Source organism: Aquila chrysaetos, chromosome 1 (assembly GCF_900496995.4).
Source record: "Aquila chrysaetos chrysaetos chromosome 1, bAquChr1.4, whole genome shotgun sequence".
Lineage (NCBI taxonomy): Eukaryota > Metazoa > Chordata > Aves > Accipitriformes > Accipitridae > Aquila > Aquila chrysaetos.
Window position 1 is genome coordinate 14432274 of NC_044004.1, and position 24263 is coordinate 14456536.

The 24263-nt window shown below is 41.9% G+C and overlaps 1 protein-coding gene across 4 annotated transcripts; it reads right to left on the reverse strand.

Annotated features, from left to right (window-relative positions):
• NSG1 (neuronal vesicle trafficking associated 1) lies at nucleotides 1-23969 on the reverse strand. 4 transcript variants are annotated; one of them, XM_030014024.1, is made up of 5 exons: nucleotides 23577-23948; nucleotides 22837-22987; nucleotides 19194-19310; nucleotides 7558-7668; nucleotides 1-2188 (listed from the first exon to the last, which is right to left on the reverse strand). In XM_030014024.1, the coding sequence occupies exons 2-5, from the start codon at nucleotides 22963-22965 to the stop codon at nucleotides 1988-1990; spliced, it is 558 nt and encodes a 185-aa protein (XP_029869884.1). In that variant the 5' UTR covers nucleotides 22966-22987; nucleotides 23577-23948; the 3' UTR covers nucleotides 1-1987. The 4 variants fall into 4 exon arrangements, with proteins under 4 accessions (XP_029869884.1, XP_029869974.1, XP_029870060.1 ...); XM_030014114.1 differs by having other exon boundaries at nucleotides 23641-23756; XM_030014200.1 differs by having other exon boundaries at nucleotides 22837-22990; nucleotides 23641-23756.
• Nucleotides 23970-24263: the final 294 nt, after the last annotated feature.

The window sequence follows — 24263 nt, forward strand, 5'->3', positions numbered from 1 at the left end:
TTTACTTGTGCATTAAAGTTTTTATTGTCCTAAATTTAAGGGGAGGAGATGTATCATGAATCACTTCTATGTAGGACAGTCTTGGGGAACAGATCTTTCCATCCTGTAAAATCTGAATGTCCTCTGTAAATATGTTGATATGAAATGTGTGTTTTGCTATCTCTCTTCTGAAATGTACATTTCTATACATTATATGCAACAAGCAGCATCATCCTTATTCTTTACTTTGCAGAGTGAAAATGTCAAAAGTTACATGTGAATTAATTACACTCACTGAAGCATATGCCTATTAGAAAATGCAAACATGGTATGTTTTGAGTATCTTAAGCTTGAAATTTTTAAATGCAAAGAAAAATTTGGCACATAATTTATTGCTTTTTATGCATTCCACATACCATAATGACTTAATAAAAAGCCTTTTACAGATACACTGTGTAATGCACATTTCATATCAAACCTAGAGAATTAAGTAATAATGGTTATTTTTACTGTATTGGTAAAAAAGGTTGCTGATAAAGCAGTTCTACTGGAGAAAAATAAAAGTAGAGCTGAACGTGTTTGTTCTACTACCAATCTTCAGAAACAGCCCGTACCAATGTTTGCCCTTCATTTTTGTATAGTCTCTACCAAAAAAAAAAAAAGGAACTTTTGACATGTCCACTACACCTTGTCCCATTCAAGTTACATGAACAAAAAGGTGACTTGCTTGCCCAGATGTTTCACACACTTACTTTGTCTGTTAAATTAATGTCTTTTTTGTAATATATATTTAAGATTTATAATAAAAATGAAAACATGGTTTCACACAAAGAATAGATAAGTTTGTAATTACAATGGAACTTTAACGTGCATCCACAATACTATGTTCTCCTACGTGTTTTCCCCTCCCAAGCCATACATAAACAGTTCTACTCTTCACTCTGGTTCACATGTAGCTTTAAAACAGCCAGCTGTGTTACCTAATATGCTATTGTTTTACTTGTGATGCTCTGTGTTTTAAAAAGTATCAAACTGCAAACCATACATAAACTGAAACCTCTAATTAATAAAAAAGGAAAATGTTAATGTAATGGAAGAGAAAATTTAGACATATTACTCCCTCGGTTGTATCCATCAGATTACATAATGGACTACATCTACTATGAATAGGCTTTCTGCCTCAAGTATGATCAAAAGATGTCATTTCTCGTTAGAACATCCTGAACTGTATATTTTTTACACTTTCCTCAACATCAATCACTAAAACTGTCCGTGTTTTTCCATAATGTCTATCTAGTTTGTGTTTCAGTGCACATCCTTACCAAGATGCTAAAGCCACAGTGGAAATGCAGTTAAATCCTGTTGACAGCAATAATAAAACATTGAGCATGCCTTGTTGCAGAGAACTTCATTATCACTTACAAATAAACAACAGTAAAGAAAATGTAAGAAAAATGCTACCTGACAGTTTCTTTCTCCATACAAGTCATTACATTATGCCCTTGACATCAACGCTGACTATCATTCTTGCTTGAGCCAAAACTAAATATTTAATATAGCTTTCAGCTAAACAAGAGATCACTCTAGTTATGGCTGGGGTGTTTCAGTTTGCAAAATGACAAAGAATTAAAATAATTAATAAATAAAGTATCAGTTCAGACAACAGAACACATGATTTATCTAAGGTCCAAGCCCCAAAAATCCAGTGAAGAAATCTGTCAGTATCCAATAAACTGCAAGAACATATCTAACATTGGATTTTTTTTTTTTAACATTGAAAATGGTGTCCAAGCTCTAAAGCAATGCTGATATGCACCTTGTTTTATGCCCATGAATGTTCTGCAGCAAGTTTTTTTGGTTTTTTTGCAAAGCAGTATCAGCAAACAGAAGCAATTGCACCATAAACATGAGTAACCTCTAAATTATCCATAATTATATTTAATGAAAAGTTCCTTAAAGTCCCTTAGTTACCTTCAAATGACATAGTGTTAATAATTAGCTTATCATACTAAGCTGATTTCTCAGCGGCTTCAGTCTCCTGTTCAGATAGTTTCTCTTCTGACAGTACTGTCATCCATGGGGACACTGAGCGCGTGATGGTTTGTTTGGCCAGATTGTAGTGGTTTATGACTGTGTAAAATTTCCCTCGAGCACTGGAGTCTTGCTCGGAGTAGTAGTTTTCCAACCCAGCTGGAATGCATTGATTATTCTGAAAAGAAAATCCATCACTTAGATTACAGATACAGCCTCATACACATCAGAAGTAGGTTAGGGGTTTTTTTTCTTTTCCTTTTAGTCTAAGCCAACATTCAATTTCTGTGAGTCAAGATGCAACATACAGCAATTAACTACAGTGTTGTCCTACTGTGTTCAAAATGTTCTTCCCTGCAATCCTTCAACTACTCTTGCATTTGCCAGGAAGCCCAATCTGGGTTTATATGCCAGAGTAATTAACATACAGAAACATGCTTGCCTGAAATTATTTTTAAAAGGACTCAATCTCTAGTTCCAGCCATATTTTGCCATTTTTCCCTCCCCACCTAGTTCCAAATGTTTGGTCTACAATTACAGATGTCTGCATCCCACTGTTAGATTAGCTTCAGGCACTTTAATACTGTGGTTTCAGTCTGAGGGACAGAAATTAATACAGATGTATTGGTGCCAAGGTATGAACAGTTTTACAGCCCAGTAAACAAGTCACACAGGGAGCACATTGTGGGTGGCCAAGCTTATGTGCAAGTGTGTACACACACAGAAAATACTTCACTCTTGGTTGTCAGAAAGATGTAGCCAACAGCAGGCTTTTAAAAAGCTATCTTTAGCTGTGGGACTACATTATTTAATCTCCTAGAAGTGTAAGAGCACAACATAGAAACTGCTAGATGCTCAGAGCTTTTGAAAGTGAAATACCTGATTTAGAGAGTTAAATACTAAGGAGGATCCAAACTTTGCTGTCATCTTAAAAACCAAAGTGAATGTGCACATGCAGTGCATTAGTCAGCAGTTATCCTCTAGCAACTGTTCCAGTGATGATGCAGTAAAAGCCAACGAAGCAGCTAGTTGCACTGAAGGAAAAAAACTGACTTAGACGTATCCTGTGACCCGCCCCCCCAGGTTTTGCTCCAGAAGGTCATGGGTCTCTCTGCAGGTCCTCTGCCATCTCTGCCAGTCCAGACAGTCTTGCTTGATACCTCAGACTGCTGGGGTAGTCATCTGGGCAACTAAATTGACCCTCTAAAATACAAGCTATGAGTAGCTGCAGCTTGAGGAAAAATAATAATTTCTACTCTGACTATTTTAAAAAGAAATAGGCTGTTCAGTCTTCCTGCTTCCAGCACCACAAGACCAACATTTATAATACTACAGCACAGCAACTTTGAACTGCTACTGTTCTTGTAGATCTTGGCAAATGAAACTTAATATTGGAAATTTCTGAGCACAAAATCACATGCAAAAATGTCATGGTTTTTAGGACCAGATGCTATCTATCTCAAATGTGTCCACATTTACTTTTGGGTTGACTCTTGTCCTTGTTAGACCCAAAAAAAAAAAAAAAAAAAAACAAACCCCAAACAACCAAAAGTGGCATAAATAAGCACCAGTAACAACAGTTTCAAATGGTTTAAATCATAAAGCTCAAAATGACTGGGGGAAAGATCCAGCAGACAGTCTTGGCTGAATATAAAGTTTGCATCCTAAAAATGTTAGACTGAAAAAAAGCATCAGAAGGTATGAAAGAAAAAGCAAGACTTGCCAAAACAACAGGCCTACAGGTAGTCTTATGAACCTGCCTGCCCCCAGAGAATACAATCCTGTGGCAAATTTGACTGCTGAAAAGAACAGTCGCTGTCACAAGACTAACAGTCCTCCCACGGAGCTAACACCTCATTGGCTCTAACCTGCTTGTGTGACAGAAGCCTGGATGTGTGTCAGACTTGCAATAGTGCTCACAGTTACCACATCCACCCAGGTTCAGTTTATTTGTTACCTTTTGTTAAAGTAGCAACCAGGGCAAATCTTCCCTCACAGTTTTGTTTGAAGTAGCGCTAGAAATCAGATGGGATTTAACCCCGGCTAAGAAGACACTTGTGCCTATTCAGCATTGTTTAAGTCAACGGAGGTTTCCCCATGGTCATAATCATCGTATATGCCAGCTGCAAGCCTGGGACATAGATTTTTAAAAAAATAATAGTCCAGGAATCTGGAATACAGCTATGTGATATGCATGTTCACCTACAACAACCATGCCATCTTCTAGAAGTATCATCCATGCTTTATCTGGGATAACTGACACTACTTCTGATGTGATAAAATGACTAAGTACATAGACACAGACATCTTTCTAGTGATTATTTCACCTAGTCATGGGATGTAGTCACAATTCTAAATACTTAAAATGGGGGAAGGAACATAATCCATTGATCTAATGAAATCTGCCAAGGAAATTGAAGCAAATATAATTATTAGCACTGAAGACAAGCCAAGATTACTGCCAGTCTAAAAAAACCGCCACAGAATCTTGTGTTGCTTTTAGAAGCAATTTGCTTTGTAACAGGCAAAATGACTCAGTAATGTTATTTTTTGTAGTTACAAACACACACAACATCTGACAAGAGCCTAAAGAAACACACAGCAGAGTTTCCATCTTGACTGCATTTTTGCTCCCGGGATTTCATGCTTCTAGAAAAGACAGGAAAAACTTCCCCTATTACTCATTGTTCCTTGTGTACTGCCCAAGGATAGCCCCCCTTTCCTTAGCTCTTAATCAAGGCAAGCCATGCAGCACTCAGGAGTGACCGAGCGATGGGAACTGGTGCCGATTCTCATCCTGCCACTTGCCTGAGACCTTCAGCTTATGCAGAACATTCCTCTCCGTCCTTTTTATTTGTTTCCGTGGTTCCAAGGTGAGAGAAGTAATAAGGAAGGCCATGAGGAGACACTGGGATGCTCCAGAGTGAGTTGCCAGTCTCTTGTTTCTTTCACAATGCTTCTATTTCAGAAATTGATTATGGGTTAAGGCCTTTGATGCCAGAGAAAATCCTGGTTGCCAGTCTGTATCTGGCTGTATTAACATGACTCCTTTTTCCCTTGACATAAAGACCCCAGTGGTATTCACTTATAAATAGTATCTTCTGTCACATTAACTTTGCTGGCTCAGTAATTCCAAACTCAATAGATGATGGTGTTGTCTTTAATGCATTGAAATTACTTTGTTGTACTGTCCATGAGTCTGACAGAATGCAGGTGCCTTGGCAATGAAAGCTAAAGGGTAACAGATGCAGTATGGAGCTTACTGAAGCCCTGGAGAAATTCCTCCGGGATCCAAGTGCACTCAGGTCTTTGAGAAAAACTCTGGTGAGTCTCACCAATAGCCAGTAAAGAGGGCTTCAGAGGAGTGATCTACACAACAGCAGTATTAGGGCTGTGTCGGAAAGCTTGAGCAAGCGCAAAATTGAGGCTCGAGCAGTTTAAGGTTGCTATACAAAGGAAAATAAGCACCTTTTTAAGCACACCGTCAAGCCCTGGATGTGTAGGACAGCAGAAAGGCTGAAAACACTGAAACCTTTGAAACTGCTCCATGTATGAGAGCATCAAAGCAGAGAAGAGTGAGTCTGACGCACAGCTGTGGTAGCTCAGCCTTTATGCAGAGATTCCCATGGTACCAGGCTTCCTGAGGCAGGGGATACCTTTGCCCTTATCCAGCAAAATCACATCAGCATCCAAAGCCAGAGGACATCCAGGCCAGAGAATGCTGTTGAGTTCACCTGAAGCACGAAGCCAGTTCACAGAGACACTGGTCGCAAGGTGACAGACTTCTTCATCTCTCTTAGGACATCTGTGCCAAGCTATGCCATTATGTATTATGTACTCTCCCAAAAAAAGATGCAAAGGCAACAAATACAAATTCACGTCAACACTGCTAGTTTCAGGCCTTGTGTCATTTGCCAACATGTTTATCCTGTAAAACTCTCAAGCGTTACATGACTAAAGATGCTATGTCTCCTGGCATTATGCCATCAAGCAGCTAGGAAACAGCTTCCACAAAACCCAACAGTGGGAGAGACTAATAGTAGCACAGCCCTTAAAAACAAAGCATGAGCTATGGGACGTTCTGTGTGACTTCTGTTTCAAACACAGGGCCCTAAGGAGAGAAACCCAAGCAGATTCTGTTCACAGTGTAACAGAAATATAGTTAAGAAACTGTTCTCCCCTTCAATGTTTGCGACACTAGGAAGAAAGAACAAAAGAAGCCATAAGGCTGCAACTCAAAGCAGGGGACAACATGGTATGAGAGGAAGCAGAAGCAGCAGACTGTTAATAGACTTACAACAGGAGCACGTAACTGGCCTTTCCTGTCAAGTCAGGATCACATCAAGATAGGCTCGGTAGGGATGTACAGTCCATATCCCAAATTGCTCAAAGCCAAGCGAAAGCTTGGAGAAAAAAAAAGGCTATCGTCCCATGAGACATGAGCACAGCAGGATTTCAGTGCTTGTCTGAGACAACACAAAAAACCAACAGCAGAGCCAAAAGCTGGATCTCCTAAGTTACAGCCGAATATTCTAACCACAGGATCTTTTGCCCTTGAACCAAGGGAAAGCAGTAACCTAAAAGTGAATGCTTGGAGCTAAGTTAATCCAGCAGGGCATCACTGACTATAACGTTGGACTAGATTCTTGTAAGATATTTATGCGCCTGAAGTGACAGAATCAAAAGTCCTGAACAGGATCGTCAAGGAGTGCTGAAGCAGCCATTCCTTCTTTAATCCTTTTGAAGATCATACTAGGTACCCATTTGATTCATTACATAACTAAATATTCTTAAAAAATTAGAGGGAAGAATGCCATCATCACTGTTACTTTTCTTATCTAATTACAGCCAAATTCAACCCTGCTAAATTTACAACTGAGAAATCAATGTTACCTTTCTGACTTTCAGCCCAGGTCATAGCTGACGAGCCAGCACTACCATCTCACACAAATGAAGTGAGCCCCAGACTCCCTTTCGGTTAGCACCAGGATTTTTTCCAGTAAATGTGTTTTCCCTTTTTTGGCATCACTTTTGGCCTGTGGCAGTAGGGCTCAGAGGTCACTGTTGTAGAACAAGAAGTTCTTTCTACAAAAATAACCCTAAGGTAACTCTGCTACTCTTAATGAGAACATCATTCTATTGTTTTGGATGCATATTCCAGAGTAATTTTTTTTTCCCCCAGGTTTTATCATTCTCTTCTTTCTTAAGAGACATGAACTTGGAGGAACATGCAACACTAAACCATACGATCCAATAAATGAGGGCTTTGTCCAGACAACTGCAGATAAAGTAGGTTTGAAGGACACTGGCGTTGGGTCTTTTGCTATATTTTCAGTGTTTAAAGCATTAGCAAAATAACATTATGGAAACTGTGCAATAGTACAACCACAATTATAAATTAAGCAGAAAGAAACACAGCAGGAAGCACACTAACGTACAAAAACAAACTTCTATGCAACACAGCATGACTTAACCAAGGTTATGCAGAAAATACCACAGAGAATATTACATACTCTCCCATTTTTCTAGAATGTGTACACAATTTACCTTGAAAACAAATCCTTCTGGACAGGTATGATCATACTTGTAAACCTTGTAGACTACCAGAAATACAACACACGTTAAGAATGCAAGGGCAAAAAGGACCAGCACAGTTACCTGTGAAGAAAAACAAAACATGCTTATGTTAGTAATGCACTGCTTATTATATTGCTGTTTGTTACTGTAGGCAGCAGAAGCCAGCTATCAATGCAGTTAACAGTAAAATCAAGCAAAGGATAAAAACAGCTTCTTAATTATTGAGGGAGAACAGGGAAGCAGCACATTAAGTGCTTCTACCTCCCCCTTCTCAAAGAAGAAAGTGGGTATCTGGTCAGTGGCCCATTGCCTCTGTACTGCAAGGCTTTTTTGGTTGCATTTCTGTTCAGCGCACACGAGGCCAGAAGGACACATCGAGGTAGTATGGGTCTGCTGCTTTATTAGTATTTGGATGATGTAAGTCTAGTTTAAGTCAGCTGGTAAGCATGTTTGTTTCCGTGCGCCTGTCCAAGAATGGAGTCAGGTGACAGTAAGTTAGCACAGGTGTCATCCAGATAATACAAAGGTGACTAGCAGGGCAAGGAGAAAGTGATGTCTGCCCTCTCTTGTTAGGATGAGAGTTTGTTACACCTGCTATGCATGTATGGATAGTTACACCAGTAGTCTGCATGCTTGGTTGCTCAGTGCTCCTTAATTTATAGGTTGAAACAGTCCTTCTTCATCAGAGACTGTACAGAAGTAGTTCACTGCCAGATCCATAAGGGAATACACGATGTTCAACATAGGGCTAGCCTCAAGAAGTTCTGTTGCAACTCCTTCCACAGCGCTCACAGGGAAGCCTTTACAGACTGCATTACATGGCACTGACTTTTTACCTCCCTGGTCCTGAATTTGGGCTGGAGGAAAATCCAAGACACACCTTAAGTTGAATCTGAAATCAGTGTTAGTATCAAGCTAACCTTTCCCAGGAAAAAATTCCGAGCAGCTGGGGACTGGCAGCCTTTTAGGTGAGATGAGAGACAGAACTACCTCTAGAATTACCTCACCCACTGACAAGAGAAAGCACAAGATTTTGGCTTTGCAGTTACGCTGCAAAGCTCCCTAATTCAGACCCATTTTTGTGGAAGGTGTGAGCAAATAGCATTCATTACGTGGGATAGTGTCCCTGATGTGTGTTTTTATTATTCTAAAGCTTCTACTGATAGACAAGTGAGTAGCTCAAGGAGATTACAGAGTAAGAGTGGTTGAGTTGTTTTTTTTTTTTTGTCAAGTTAGAAAGAAGCCAGCATGTGCTATAGCGTAAGAAACAGTAATAAACAGAAACAAACAAGATTATGTGATTAATTAATTAAAGTATAATATGATCTAAATTTTAAAGGAAAATGAGTAAGCTAGCTATACACCTCCTAAAAAGAGAACTTTGGCAATTCAGGGTCAATTATGCAAACAAGAATAATCTGGTATTTGAGAAAGCAATAAAAAAAATTGTAGCTTTGCCTCTTGGTAAAAAAACCCACCACACACTCCCTTTATGATAAACCCCAGAACTAATAGGATTTGCAACACTGCAAACTGCGTGTGGCAGTGGAACTAGCATAGTGGAGGACTGAGATGAACTTTTAGAGACTTCTCATGCTGGGGAAGCGAACTTCACCATGGGCAGACAACAGTGAGTGCTAATTTCCTGGCTGAAACAAGGCTGGGGAATATCATGTGCTGCTGAAGCCAAGGATTTTATCAGGATTTTTGTTAGACAGAAAATAAGCAAAAAAAAAAAGGAGGGCTGAAGGAGAGGCAGGGAGAACTGCAGATCAGAAGGTAATTTAGCAGAAGAAATACAGATATTAATGTAACAATGCCAATCAAAATAAGACATGGAGCAAAGGACCTTCCTGGTTAACAGCAACATCTTCAGTTTCTCAGAACAGTCACTGGATTACAAAAAAAAAAAAACAACAAAAAACCCCATATTCTTAATCACCCTCGGAAAACCTCACACTGACATAAATTTTAAATCCAGCTACTCTTTCCCCAAGTTTATTACTCATTTGCATACACAAAGGTTAACATGGATAGATCACTCTGTCTTGCCAACCTCATGTTTTCTGCTCACATGTCCCATGTCTCAGTATGTCCTGCACGAATCCAAGAGATAAAGTGCATTTTCCTTTCTGGTCATCCTCTGTGGCCCAGTTTAATAATGAACAACGTAATCCCTGCTCCCCCCATTCCTGGCCAAGCTACGCCCTACCTCAGCCCTTTTCATACTTTTTTAATTGGGCCTCTCCCTTTTTTCTTCTGTGGTTGGTTGGGTTTCTTCACAGGTTTCTTCCTGTGTTTCCTCAGCTATCTCACCCACACACATGTACAAGGCCCTTCACACTCCAGCTTGGCCCAAACCCTGCATCCCATCTTCCAGCGTTTTCCCTTCCCCAAAACTGTAACGAGCCTTATTCTCTGTTCTCCCCCCAAAATTCTCCTTGCACTCCAGGTTCTAGAAAAACTGACCTTTCTCCCCTAAGCTTGCAGTTCCTGCTTGGAGCTCCTTGTCTGACCTCTCTAATGCCTTGCTGGTATCTCCAGGTCCCGCACACCACCTGCGTCATGCTGTACCCGAATGCAGATGCCCAGGGTACACCTGCCCCACCAGGCCAAGGTGCCCCAGCACAAGTCCGCAGCCCTGTCTGCCTGTGGGGCCATGGGCCCAAGGCCGCCTTTCCCCACCGAGCTCCAGGTGCTGCTGGGCAGCATGGGAAGATGAGGAACCAGAAAGGAGGAAGCACTCCTCATCCAGCCCAGCAGCAATACAGCACACGTGTGGCCTGGCCCAAGTTGCAGGTTTTGGGTCATTCACTTCCCACCGACTCAAAGTGTACCTTACACTGTTCCTTTTGCTCTGCCAGTCACTGCTCTTTCCCTTAGAGCAGAAAGGCAAAAGAGAGACTAGAAAGTGAGGATAGGAAAGATAAAATCTGGATGGGATTATTGCTGAGGCTGCCCATGCCCTACAAGATATATTCCACACAGCCTTCGACAAAGGCTGCTCTCTCTAGGAGCACAGGCCTGTGACATGGGACACGGACACCAAGCAGAACTATTGCTATGGTACCTATCGATTCAGGTCACATTTGTCTCCTCCACAGATAGGAGTAAACAGTTTAAAATGCTTTGAAAAATACTCTCAAATCTCAAAGCATTTTAACCATATTCCCTGGCCATCCTACTAGCAGGGAATAGTAGCATTGTAACATTATTTCCCAGTTATAACCATTTTGACATACAGATGAGGCCTCAGGAACATACTGTAAAGCTAACAAGCTATTTTGTAGTTCAGACCAAATATCAGACAACAGAAAAAGATCTGTATTTCCACAGTCACTGCAGGATCACTCTCCAAGGCTCTGAAGCTATTTTGGAAAGTAATTATGTTTTCTGAAAGAGGTCAAAAGCCCACTGTTGCATGGATTGCTGGAGCCTGGCAAGTTGCAGAGCCACAATCTCAGGGCTGATTTGCTGAGACATGGAGCATTTACCTGTTTCAGCGACCTACATGGAGCTGTGAGTTCTCACTGCTTGTACAAGTCACATCCAGCATGGTTCTTCCGTTACCACACAGTAAGCCCCTGGGAAGAGCTCTCAGGGTTCCTGGTTCATAATTCTCACTGAATCTTTCTCCCTCACTGTATTTCCTAATTTTATTAATTTTGGTATTAACATGTAAATTTTTACTCTCATTATCTCCAATAGTTCGCAATCACACTCCATTTGCAAATCCCTAATCAAGTAAACTCTTGTCTCCTTCCTATTAGAAGAGAAGCTCCCTTCTCTTACCATCCTTCAGGATACGAGTAACTTCTATTTAAGTAAAGGACAGTCACACATGCAAATGACACAGATAGAAAGAAACCCATCACTGGATTCCAAGGTGATAGCAATCACCTGTTAATCCAATCCACTTCTCCCTTATAAGCTGAAAATCATTCTCTTCCTTCTAATAGCCATTTTCCTTCACTCTCATAATAACCCACCACTGATGGTCCACAATTCTCAGATCCCCAGGTTCACTTCTGAACCTGAGGCAGTCAGCTTCTCTCCCCCATGAGTAACACTGTGCAACCCTACCTCTCTGCCTCACCTTCTGAGCCCTCTCCTCCCAGATGCCTTTCAGAAATAAAAACATGGAAAGAGGGAAGGTGACAAGCTGCTCTTTAGAACACAAGCACTACCAAAGCTGTCATTTTATTGCTTCCTCCCACAGCAACTTTGCACACTCACTATAAACTAAAGCAAAGTTATTCTCTTCTTCCTACTGAGGCACTAGCAGCAACTTTCCCTCTTCCCCTGTTCAAGGTACGGGAGGATGCAATGCATGCACAAGCACCACTCCCTCTCTTCTGGAAGGAAATCTCGAATCTCTTCTCTTTGCGGTAGCCAGCTGGCTGAGTGTAGGACCCCACACAGTGGCAGCAGAAGTCTTTTGAATTACTATGATCGTTCACTGCCATGTACATCCTGCAGAACTCCAAGGTGACTGTCACACCACACGAGTGATGGGCTTTTAAAATACTTTTTATGAAATAACTACAACATGGCACAACCAACCGTTTCTTTTAACTAGGAACTCAAAGTGTGGTTTTGTTTTCATCTTGAGAGTGTCCTTTAAAGTTGGTTTTAAGGGGATCTGGCAGCAAAACTAAGTGAACAGAAAAGATGACAAGATACTATGTATGTGGCAGATTTTTTAATAGATTGTAAGTGAAGAGCAGAAGAAGGACAATGTCTAGCCAGAAGCCATTACAGTAATCGAAATGAGAGATGACTAATGAATGAACTAAGTGTACCCACAGCAAAAAAACCCTGTCTTCAGACTCTGTAAGCATTTAGCTGAACAAATGAAACTCACTAGATCTGACAACTACACTAACATGTAAACTGCTTGTTATAAGGCCTTACCATCAAGATCTGCTAGATCTTCCCAATCAGTCCGTGCTGCAGCTGCAAAAAACTGCAAGCTGTATTTTCTCTGCCTGGCTACTGTAGTCTCCTCCTTCCTCACTTTGCTAACATTTATTGTGCTCCCTTTTTAATCAAGCCCAAATATTACAGCAAAATTCCTCAATTGCACCAACTGTGCCTGCTTCTCTTCACACCCCTTCCTGAACAAATTACAAGCCATGTTTCAAGGCATGCACAAGTCTGCCCCTTTTGCTCCTCTTACCTCTATCTCCTTCCATTTTGCCTGTATCCCACTGTCCCACTAAAGCCTGGATGCCATCTGGTTCTCCTCTGCCTTCACCTCAACTTTCCTTGTCATGCCTCCTCCTCTTGCCTGAAATGCTTTCATTAACCCACTCTTACTGTGCTGCTTTGCACTGCCTTCCTTCACGCTTTTCCCTCTGTTGTGCACCTTTCAGCACACAAACCGACCTAGGAGCATGCCTGTTATTACAAGAAGTGGAACTAAAGTGGAACTAACGAGACATGCAGTAATTTTCACTGCTCAATCACTGCCACTCGGTCACATCTCATCTCTGCTCTACATCTATGCATTATCTGTTTCAATTGCAGCCTCTTGGGAACACAACTTTAATTTCTGATTCATCTGTAAAGTGCTACACACAGACTTGGTGCTAGCACCAAACAAAAAGAGTGAAGACATACATTTATAGAGCACCCTTCATATGAAGTGATTTACAACCAATTTATGCTTTGCTCACCAGTGAAACGCAAAGCCCTCTGGGATGAAATACAGCAACTCTGTACAACATTTAGGACAGGAAATTAAGATTATTGCTATCCAATTTAAACTACAAGAGAATTTTAGGCAAGCAGACTGTAATTACAATAGATTGCGTCTGGCTACATCCTACAGACTAAAATTCATAAAACATCACACCAACTTCCCTGCAAATGGCCGTGACCTCCATTTCACCTCTCTCCACTAAAATCCTGCATCTCCAGCTGCACAATGCCCTCTACCAGCACGTTAGAGAACACTGAAATCAGCCCTCCACTTCCCCTAACGTTCCTGCTTTTCCAAAATTATATTCTTGTTTGCTATTACCTGGGCCTGTCCTAGAATTTTACATGAAAAATGCATCTGAAACAATGCACTCGAAGATTAAGAAATGTTCAGTTTGAAGTAAATGGCAACATGAAAGAAAATAAGGAATATTCACATCTATACATGCAACCTTTGACTCGTATTCATTTACGGAGTAATCCAAATTATACAGAACAACTTGGTAAAATTTCCCATACTTGCTGTGGGAATATACATACATATACAAGATGACTGGTGACTCAAAACACAACCAGGTGCCTCATTTCAGAAGAGTATTTCTAACATCACATCAGTCATTAGCTATACGACTGGTATCTATCTATTAAACTCAACTTCTTCACCAGAACGTTCCCATCAAAGCTTTGTGCTCAAAGAGCATGATAGTTTTGGGGTAAACTGTACAGAAAAAGCAAGAGAAATCAAAAGACTGTCCTTCTCAAACAGAGATGACAAAGAGGAAGAGAGAACTGGCTCGGATGCTTACCTGGAGATGATTGGGAGTAGCAGCAAGAAGGGCAGATAAGGTTCATGAAGGACAGTAACTGAAAAGAAGCTACAGACCCAGTGCTTATTAACAGCAACAGTGCAAGACAACAGAACCAGCCTGCAAAGAAGTTCATTAACGAAACCTGAGGGAGATACTGTTAGACAAAAACAGGTTAACAAGGCAGTGGCCTTGAGAGTCTAGCACCATGGCTTAACACAGCTGTTCAAGACAGTGTTCCCATCATCCTCCATCACGTGGCACCATGTATTAGTTTCTTAACTACAGAGATCTGAGGAAGCAGTTCAAGAAACCCTGTGGCCCTGAGATAAGAACCTCGCTACCTTCCCATACAAACCCAAAAGATATTACTGAGGCCAGGAGAAAGGCTGGAAAAGGTTACTGCAGAAGAGGAAAGGCTATTTGATTGTTACATCTGGAGAGACCCAAAACATCTTCTGTGTCACCAGTGTCACTGGTTCTGCTCCAAGAAAAGGATTTCTAATGGATACAATGGCAGAGGACACCCGACAAGAGCAGGGGAGCTGCTATTAGGCATCCACTTTACCTAAATCTTCCAGCTCTGACTAAAAAAACTCCTTTTAGCCAAAAATTTAGCAGAAGGATTGTCAATGTTGTATCAGAGGATTATCAAACATTTTAAAAAAAGGAAAAATGACAGTTACCATGCAGTTAATTACATCAATTGTTTTAAAATAGCAGTCATATTGAAAGAAGAATCTCCTTTCTTTTTCTTGCTTGAAGTAATAACGGAAAAATTCAAAGCCTGCCAAATGCTTATACTTGTGAACAACTTTAATCCTGTGAGTAGTTCTACTGAAGAAAACAGAGCTACTCATGGCAGTAAGTACCTGTCACTCTTCCAGCACTAAGTGACAGACACAGAATGTACTTAAGGAAGTGATATCCTGTACAGGAATCAGCTGACATCTCATGCACCTAGCAGACTTTTTAAGTGGGAGCAAAGAGCTACTCAACACGCAGACTAATCACACAGAAACAGAGAGAGAAGTATTTTCCTTGTCTCTGATTATTTTTTGCAGCAGTAATAATCATTGGTATTACTAAGAACAGGTAAAAAAGCCTTGAGGCAGAAATATGTTATAAAGGATGCCCCTTTAAGACAGACCAAAAGTAGAATATTTAAATATGTTGCATACATTCTTTCAGTCTTAAAATAACCAGGTAAAAACTGCAAGAACTGATTTTGAAAGGAAGTCTCAATTCCTCTTCCGTAACCTCATGCGCACATTTCAACAACTGCTTGCTACTTGATAGTACATGGCTTGCACCATATGGTCTTACCACAGAAATAAGCTTGAGGCTTTGGCTCTGCAGTTAGATGTATGTAGAGATGTCAAGGATAAAATCTGAAGAATTGAATTGCCTTTGAACAGAACCAAATGGTTGAAGGCATACCGCAGCTTGGGTTTATTTAAGGGCTTGAGATTTACTGGGAAACATGTTTGCTTTCAAAATACTTCTGAATGTTCTTTATTCAGGTTTACCCAAAGACAGAAAAAAAAATCTGATGCTTTGATACAACAGACATTTTTTTAAATTGGTGTGTTTGTGCACAACTGTCAATTGTAGCCCAATTCAATGGGCGCCAGAACAAACATCCCACAACAAAATCCAACTGGAGTTTGTAAAAATGCTGCTCTGTCAATGGGGGACGCAAAGGTTTGGTCTTTAGGGTAACTGATACCATCAATTTTCTCCTGCAATAGCTTCCTCCTATGTCCCGATTCATAAGACTCCTTTGAAATGACATTTCCAGCTTTGTTGTGTTATTCTGTACAGCGTTCAATTTACAGAAGAAAAATCTGCCACATTCAAAGTTGCTTTCCAGATGTGAAGGACCAACTCCCCACATTAGCCTACACTGTTCAAAGAACAAAACCAAGACTTCTATTTCTCAATGAAAAATAATCTTCAGTGAAAAATCACATCTTCCTTGGTGTGGTTAGTGCCGTAGAACTAAATTAAGACAACAGGGTTCTCAGAATCAGTAAGTCTTCACATTCTTCTGACAGATTCTGATTTGAATTCAGAATGTGGCTTCATACAGGAAAATTATACTTGCAGTTTTCTTTGTAAACATTCTCAGTTCTGTTGTAATAACTGTGGTAATGTGGACTGAATACAGAAATACATTTTATAATTTCTTATTCACCCAGCTGCTAAACCACCAAATGATCTACATGACATATGCACATGCTGTAGTTGCTTCATTTGTTATAATGTATAATTTCTCAAGAACAGCTTTAGATGATCTGCACTGCTGAATCCCAAAAATGCAATCAGCTTTGTCCTTATTTAAGGAGTACATCTTAGAATACACATGTGAATTATTTGTAAATATGACTGAATTTTTTTATTTTTAGCACAACATTTGGGCTGTGTCTTGTGGCAAGCTTAGGCATCGGTGATGTACAATATTAAAGTCATTAAAATGGCATCTGAAGCTTTTTTCATGAACACAAGCCAAAGTCAATATCCCACCAGTTAAATAATGCATTTCATAATTATAGCAAATATTTAATTTTCAAACAAATATCCTTTTGCTCTCTCAGAATCAACAGCAGCAGTTAACATGATGGTTCACAATTAATAAGGACCCAGGAGAAAACCTCACACAATCAGTACTTTTCATCTACATATTTATGAAATTTCATCAATTATTCATGTAATATTTACTACTGGGAGTGGTGAATATGACAATCATCCCTGCTGGAGAACCAGTCAGTTCTCTTTAAAATGTTGCAAGCAGCATAATTCAATTCCAGAACTGTTATATAGAGATTAAGGGACATTTTTAGGACCTGAATGTTCTGCATGAAACTATTGTTTTCAATTAACTAAACCACAATTTTCCTAACTGATCAACCCCCACACTCTTCTTTAGAAGCCTAGACTTACAGCCACAGTGTGAATCACCCTGCAATTCCCAAGAGATACCAAATCATACTGAAACCTCTCTGATGCAGTAGTTACCTAGCAGCAAAACCTAGCAACCCTGTACTATGAGATTAATCCCAGAGTGATCATCATGAAGTAGTATCTAAAAGATATTTTATTTAAGTATGCCATCCAAAGGTATATAAAAACACAATGCAAAAATGTTAAGGTTTCTAAATGTTTAGCTATACAAATTATAGAAAAGACTACCCAACAGCATGACAAGCTATTTATTTGTTGTTCAGCGAGGTCTCATTTGCTCAGCTCTCCCAACAAAGACAGAAAGAAACCAGATCTACAAAGGGATGTGCAAACATTTAGATGTGACTAAGATATTCAAAACCCTTCCTTACCTAACATTTAATGTTCGAGCGATGAAATCCCTTAGTCCCTACAGCTAGTGGGTAAGTGCAAAATTCCTCAGGTATAGGTTCTGCTCAGTTGCTTGGAACCAAAGTCCTAGCAGGGTACTCAGACTAAACACTTTCTGCCCTTTCTCTTCTACAACATAGTAAGCATTTGCAGATCACCTTAGTGTGTGACCAGGACATGCACAAAAGACAGCCGGACATAAGTCCTCCTTGTTCTGAGCTGTCCATCTGCGTCTTACCCAACAATATATAGTGCACAACCCCCACCTGAGAGGAAGGGGATTACTCTCAAGGACTAGTACTATAGTGCCAGGAAAAGAAAGAACGTTAGTCAGAATGTAGCATTTTCCCTGAGGGATGGGATGTCCTTGCTCCAAATCAGGGAATAGAAAAACTGGAACTAGGTTTCTCACCTCCTCAGTAAATCCCTGCCACACCCCATAACATCTCTTATTAGCTATCTGGGGTGGTTCCCCACACAGCTTACTGGGAACCTACATGCTTCACTGTATGGCTGAAGCCTCCACCAGGTGACCTGCACTTAAAACATTTGTCCTGGCAAGAGTCTGCACAGTTCCTTCGCAAACGTAGCCTAAAGTCTCTAATGCCTCCTTGAGCCTTCCCTTTGTTTAGCATGCTCCAATTCCACAGAGCACTGTATATACGATTCTGAAGGTAGGCTTGGGCCTGGGCAACTTTTAGAGGCACTTGTCAGGCACAACAGAACTATAATCTTTGGGTGTGGCCTAAAACTCCTATCATACAAAGAGAGGTTAGAAGTGTGCAATATAAAAAGAATCTACATCTTTACTGAAACTCCGTATTTTTCCCTCCTACTAAATGTTAGGCTTTCCAAATGCATTTGTACTTGTGCCCTGAACAGTGTGGTTGCCTACTGTTTAAAAATGCTTTGGCATCCTTGGGCAACATGCCAAATTAACAGCACTGAAAAACTGTAGTCTTCCTTTGTTAAGAGACTAGCTAGGAAAGCATGAGCTGAAGTGCCAACTTTCCTGTTTTGCTTTACTTACACAGAGCAAGAAAACCTATCCTCCAGTGAGAAGGGGGAAAGGTAATTCAATCCTTGCAACCAGTTAAGCTCTCAGCTTTCCTCTGGGACTACTGAAGGGAGCAATAGGGGTGTGGACACTAAAGAGTAAATCTGAGTCAGATTCTTGCTGAACTGCCATCTGCCACTAACAGTCATCACCAAGCTGTAAGATACAACTGGACCAGGAAAACAGATAGCAAAGAGCTCTGGTATACATCCCTGAGCTGCCAAGTAATACATTTTAACTATAAAAAAAATACATAATGGGCTATGACAGTGCTTTTAAGAGAATGGTTTGGCCACAGTGAAAAATAAGCAGCCAAAAAGAAAACAAATACTCTTGTGGTTCTTGTCCTTCAACACTAACAGGAGCTTTATCCATGCCATGAGAGCTACCTGTGTGCAGCCCACATACATGCTGGCCAGTCATGTTCCGAAACCCACACGGTGACAGAAGTGCCTTCTGAATTCATCTGCCAGCAAGGGATTACAAGCAATAATTCTGCAAGATTTGCTTTTGCTTCTAATTGCTAAATACTGAACTATTATATCATTGAATTTATTTTTCTCACACCCAGCTATACGCACAACAGCCACTCAGTTATAGCTAGTTCTGACTACGTTCAGCAAGTGATTTTAGGGACTTCTGTGGACACAACCGAGTCATGAACATCTTCAGATAGCACTGCTTACCTTAAATCTTTCTGAAACCCCTTCAGTGATGCTGATTGTGAATTCAGCTATTTTAGGAGTACGGAACTTTCCCTTCTTGCGATCAGGTTCATATTCTGTTTTCGTTTTGACCACAACCTTTTAAAAAAAAAAAAAAAAAAAAAAAAAAAAAAGAATAAAAAAGCTGTCAGCTGAAGCCAGCCACCGGAATCTTATTTATTCATTAACTCTTCTTTTCCCTGCTTACAAGCGTGTCTAGCACAGTATTTTTTTTTTTCCCCACTTTGTGTAACTCTTCTTTGGAAGCTGTAAGTTGTTAAGTTATTTTTCCTGTCATAGCAATCATCAACAAAATTATCTCTCAAAGTGGTTCTGATAGACCTACAGGAAGACTTGTTATGCAGCAGTTTCCCAAACATTCAATTTTTTCAGCTGTGGTGGTACTGTGCTGCTATACTAAGCAAGCATCTACTTAGTTCAAATCCAAACCATGAAACTTCCTGCTTTGTATAGTTTGAAAATAGCCACCTCCATTTGCTTCAGGAGATCCCATTAATGGGATTTCAAACTGGTGACCGATGAGACGGCGATTGAAGAGTGCCCATAGAAATTCAGCAGATGATGATGCTGCCAGTAGCCATGTTCTTTGGTGGCAGGATTTTGAGTTGAAAAGAAGTGAAATGACCCATCTAGTTGCTATTCACTATGTGCTAGACTATGGCTCTTGGCACCCTTATTTTTAACATCTAACTTTTAAATTATCAGCTGCAAGCAGCAAGATGCACACAAACCCTTGTGTTAATGAGATTTCTTGAAACACCTAGGGCTCTAACTTCAGTTTATTCCTTGCTATGAGCTACTGCCCCAAGCTACACAATTTAGCACCTTACCTGTATTCCTAAAATATTCATTACGTCAGTCATATCTCTAGCACTCTCCTAGGCATTCTAATTGTACAAAATTTTCACATACCTAACCTATTTGCCTCATTTTTGGCTTCTGCAATTTTTCAGGATCTTTTTCAAAGTATCACTCTTAAGATAGGGTGCAGTTTATCGTGTTGGCAGTGCTATTAAGATTTGCTCCATTTTCTCTGTTGTTCCAAAGAATAAATATCTAGACTCTTAGATTTTTAGAACCAGATTCTATCTTTAGCACAGCCCATGGTATCAATAGCAACTACATTGTTCTGAAATGAAGATTGTGACACTTACAGGTAGCCAGACACTGGAATTGAAGCTTTGGGTTTCCCCTCTCCTCACTTCCCTGAAATGGTATCTAGAATGTGTAACTGTACCTGGACTCAGTACCACAAAGCTTATTAGACACTTTTACAGCATTACACATATACATGCAGGACATAGATTTAGAAACTACTATACCTATTTTCAGCTATAATTAATAAGATTATAATTATTAACTATTTAACTTTACAACTGCCCAACAGCATCATGGAAGTAAACTGCCTGAAGATTCCTGGAATGCTTTTTAGCATTTTACTTCCCTTCCTCCCCCCTTTATGTTGCATAATCTCAGGCAACTCAAATCACATTCAGCTGACACTGAACGTACAGTTCTATCTGCTTGGTTATGTAATGTCTTCTTTTGTTTAACATACCTAAATATGAATTTAAATCAGTTCACCCCTTTAATTTAGAACCTGTCAAAATCCTCAAATTCTTAGCACTGTAGTCGCTACTGTTCAAGAAGTTATGCTTCACTGCCGTACTGGAGCCTTGTGAGTAAAAAGCATAGATATATGAAGTATGTACTCCTATTCATTATACACGAGCGTCTTCGTACTTCAGAATTTGATCTGTGTGTCAATCTTAATACTGTTTCTTTTTTTCACATCAGTTGCTCTACTCCCTTTAAGTCTGTAGCAACCAGTAAAGACACATTGACATGACTAACCAGATAGTTACAAAAGGAAGCCAGTAGGACCAATAAATACGTTTTTAATTTTTCCCCCTCTATGTTTGCAAAAAGAAAGGAAAGCTAATATACAAATAGACAGTGGAAACAGTAGAAGAGCCAATCAAATATTCCTTTATTTAAGCTTCTAGCCTAGTTGTGCATTTTCTTTCGTTCAAGGCAAATGCTGTGAAGGTGGGAGGAGTTCCACCCCATTCTAGCAGGAGCAATGAGGCTGGCACAGAACCTCCTGGGTTCATTACAGAGGCTCTGCTCAGGTTAAACCTATTACCATACAGGTCCCTAGTTCAGACTTCTGCTTAGCAGTGCAGTAACATAACAAATTCCTTTGGACGTTGGTCCTTGCTAATCAGTTATATCCAGTCACCAGTTGGCAGGGCTACCAGACACAGTAAGACTTAACTTGTTTTAAAGCCTTAGGGTGCAATTTTGTCCTCAGTTACAAGATTTACACCCACGTAACCGAGGGCAGAAAATGGACCCTCAGGCTCTCTAACAGCTGTTACGGCTTATTGCATTTATGTCTGCCAACTGGTCACCACACACAACACAGAATGATGTTGATAGCAATTAAAATGGAGGTCACAAATTTATTTGTATTGCCTACAAGCAATACTCTACCGAGGCAAATATCACAAGCTAAAATTCTTTACCCCAAGATAAGATTATGTGAATTTTTTTGACCTATAAGGAACATACATCTACCAGTTTATCTAGAAGTAGAATTGAGCTCGGGCAAGACACAATGCCAAAAATAAAAATCAACATGAAGATATTACTGACCACTTCCCAGATAATTTTTTTTCCAAAGACTGCAAAGCTTTTTTGCCAGATGCCTATGTGAGAAATGTGCAAGTAAGTAGCCTACTAAAACAGGGTACTGAAAAAACAGAATATTGAAATATCTGAAAAAGTATTCTACTATTGTATGCCTTACCTGTAGTAACACTTAGTTAACTGAATTCTTTATTGTGAGGAGAATAAAAATATTTACAGGCTATCACATCACCTCCCTAAATCCTTAAAATTAAATCCTTAGTAATCAAGCCATGTAATGAGGAATCCAGGATGTACATTTCCCTTCCAACCTGTGAGCAGCATGTCCGACCGCTCCCTTCCCGCTACAGAGTATCTGAATCACCTATTTGGAGGGTTTTGAACCCTTTAAGTTGCCCAGGCGAAAACTCAGTTGCCTGTTCTCATCTCATTATTTCAGCTTGTCTGGGGCTAGCATTAATTTCCTACTGAAGCACAGAAGGCACATGGAAGCTCTTTCTCTCTGTAGCCAGTCTGCCCATGCACATCTTGCAGAAAAATAAAGCAGTGCTTTATCCCCCCATTAGGGGGGCTTTTTCTGGGTGGAGAAAATTCACGTCATTCCCAGAGAATATACAGTGCTTTCCAGATACAAGAAAGAAAGATAAAGAATGGGAAGGGCTATGACATTACAGCATAGAGAAGCTTACATGTTTATGTATTTCATACAGCAGCACTGAAATCTATATATGCTTCTTGCTAACATTTCCCGCTGCTTTTTAATGCAAATCACTACTACTGGATTTTCACGAGCTTAGCTGTTAATTTTTTTCCCCAGAGGGAATGAATTTGCCTTAAAACACCCCGTATTTCTTAAGATTTCCAAGCCGCTCGTTACACATAACCTATTCTTTTGTTGTTTGCCTGAGATTTGGGTGTGATTCTCCAGGGTGGAAACTAAAGCCTACTGTACCTTATCAGGAGGTGGGAACTGGAGCTGATTGACATCTAGGGGTGTGATCAGGGGGATGGTGTCAAATCCATCCTCCAAAAGGGGCTGCTTTGTGCTCTTCTCGCTGAAATTATTCCCCAGTTTCACCATTCTTCCAGGATAGAGGGATTTTCTGCTGGCACACACACACAGGCACAGAAATGCAAACCGTCAGAAACTCGGGATGCACCAGACCTTTCCCCACTCCCCGGGGGAAATATCTTACGGCAGAAGAAAAAAAAGAAAAAATACGCGTTGGTCGCTGTGACTCGCTTACATTTTGGCGTTTCGGGAGGTAAGAAGGATGGCCAGCGCTTTCATTGTCAAAGTTAAAACAAAAAAAACCAAAACAAAAAAAACCCCACGAAACGCCAGCAAAACCCCAAAGCGCCCCCAAATCCCCGACACGTTAGCCTGCTCCGAGCGAGGACGTCCCGCGCGGCCCCGCTGCGGCATCGCCCCTCAGCCCGCGGGGTCGGGCGGGCTCCGATGCTGACCCCCGCCCCGGCCCCACCGCCGCTCACCTCCCCGCCCGCCCGCCCAGCGCGCCGGCTCCCCTCGCTGCCAGCCGCCCGCCGCGGGGCCGTGCCCGCAGGGCACCCCGCCGCCCTTCTCCCGCCGCGCCCCGCCATGGCGCTCCCCGGCCTCCCCTCACAGGGGCAGGGGCAACGGCCCCCCCTCCGCGGCCGCCGAGCCGGCCGGCCGGCGAACGGCGGCGCCGCCTCCGCGGCTCCCGGCCCTTCCGCGAGGGACGGCGAGGTGCGAGACAGCGGCCCCGCCACTCACCGCCGCGGCTCCCGGCCCTTCCTCGGGGGCGGCGAGGCGTCGTTCCGCCGCGGCCCGCGCAGCAATGGCGGAGCGGGGGGGGGGGGGCGAGGCGGCGGCTCTCCCTCCGCGGGGTGACTCTGGGCGGCCGCAGCGCCTGGGCCGTGACGCACCCGCCGCCTGGCTGAGGGCAGCTCTGGAGCAGCAGCAGCAGCACAAAGGGGCCCCGCGGGGATGAGGCGGGCGGCTCCCCCCAGCCGGCTACTGGCGCAGCGGCAGCAGGTGGAGGAGGAGGAGGCGGCGGCGGGAGGACGGGACGGGACGCGCCGCCCTCCGCGCCCCTCCCCTGCCGGAGCCGTACGGTACCGTACGGTACGCTACGGTACGGGGGGAGCCGGCTGCCTATAGAAGCGCCCTGCGCTAACGGCTCCCGGGGCGGGCGGGGGCCAGGGCGGCCGCCGCCCTGCCCCTCACGGCAGCCCCTTGTCCCTGAGGTAGGGGCCTCCCGGCCGGGCTGCCCCCGCCCCAGGGGAGCCCCGGCGGGCTCAGCCTCGGTACCTCGGGCGGGGAAGCTGCGCTAAATAAGGCGGCGGCGAGGGGGCCCCGGCCTCGGCTTCCCCGGGGCTGGGCGCCGGCTGCGTGCG

Bases quoted from the DNA above. Each gene is read 5' to 3' on its own strand.
- NSG1 (XM_030014024.1), bottom strand. From the start codon at position 22,965: ATGGTGAAACTGGGGAATAATTTCAGCGAGAAGAGCACAAAGCAGCCC. The intron at 7,669-19,193 runs GTAAGCAGTGCT...TTTTCTTCACAG, and splicing joins GGGTTTCAGAAAGATTTAAG to GTAACTGTGCTGGTCCTTTT. The intron at 2,189-7,557 runs GTAAATTGTGTA...TTTTCTTTTCAG, and splicing joins CAGAAGGATTTGTTTTCAAG to AATAATCAATGCATTCCAGC.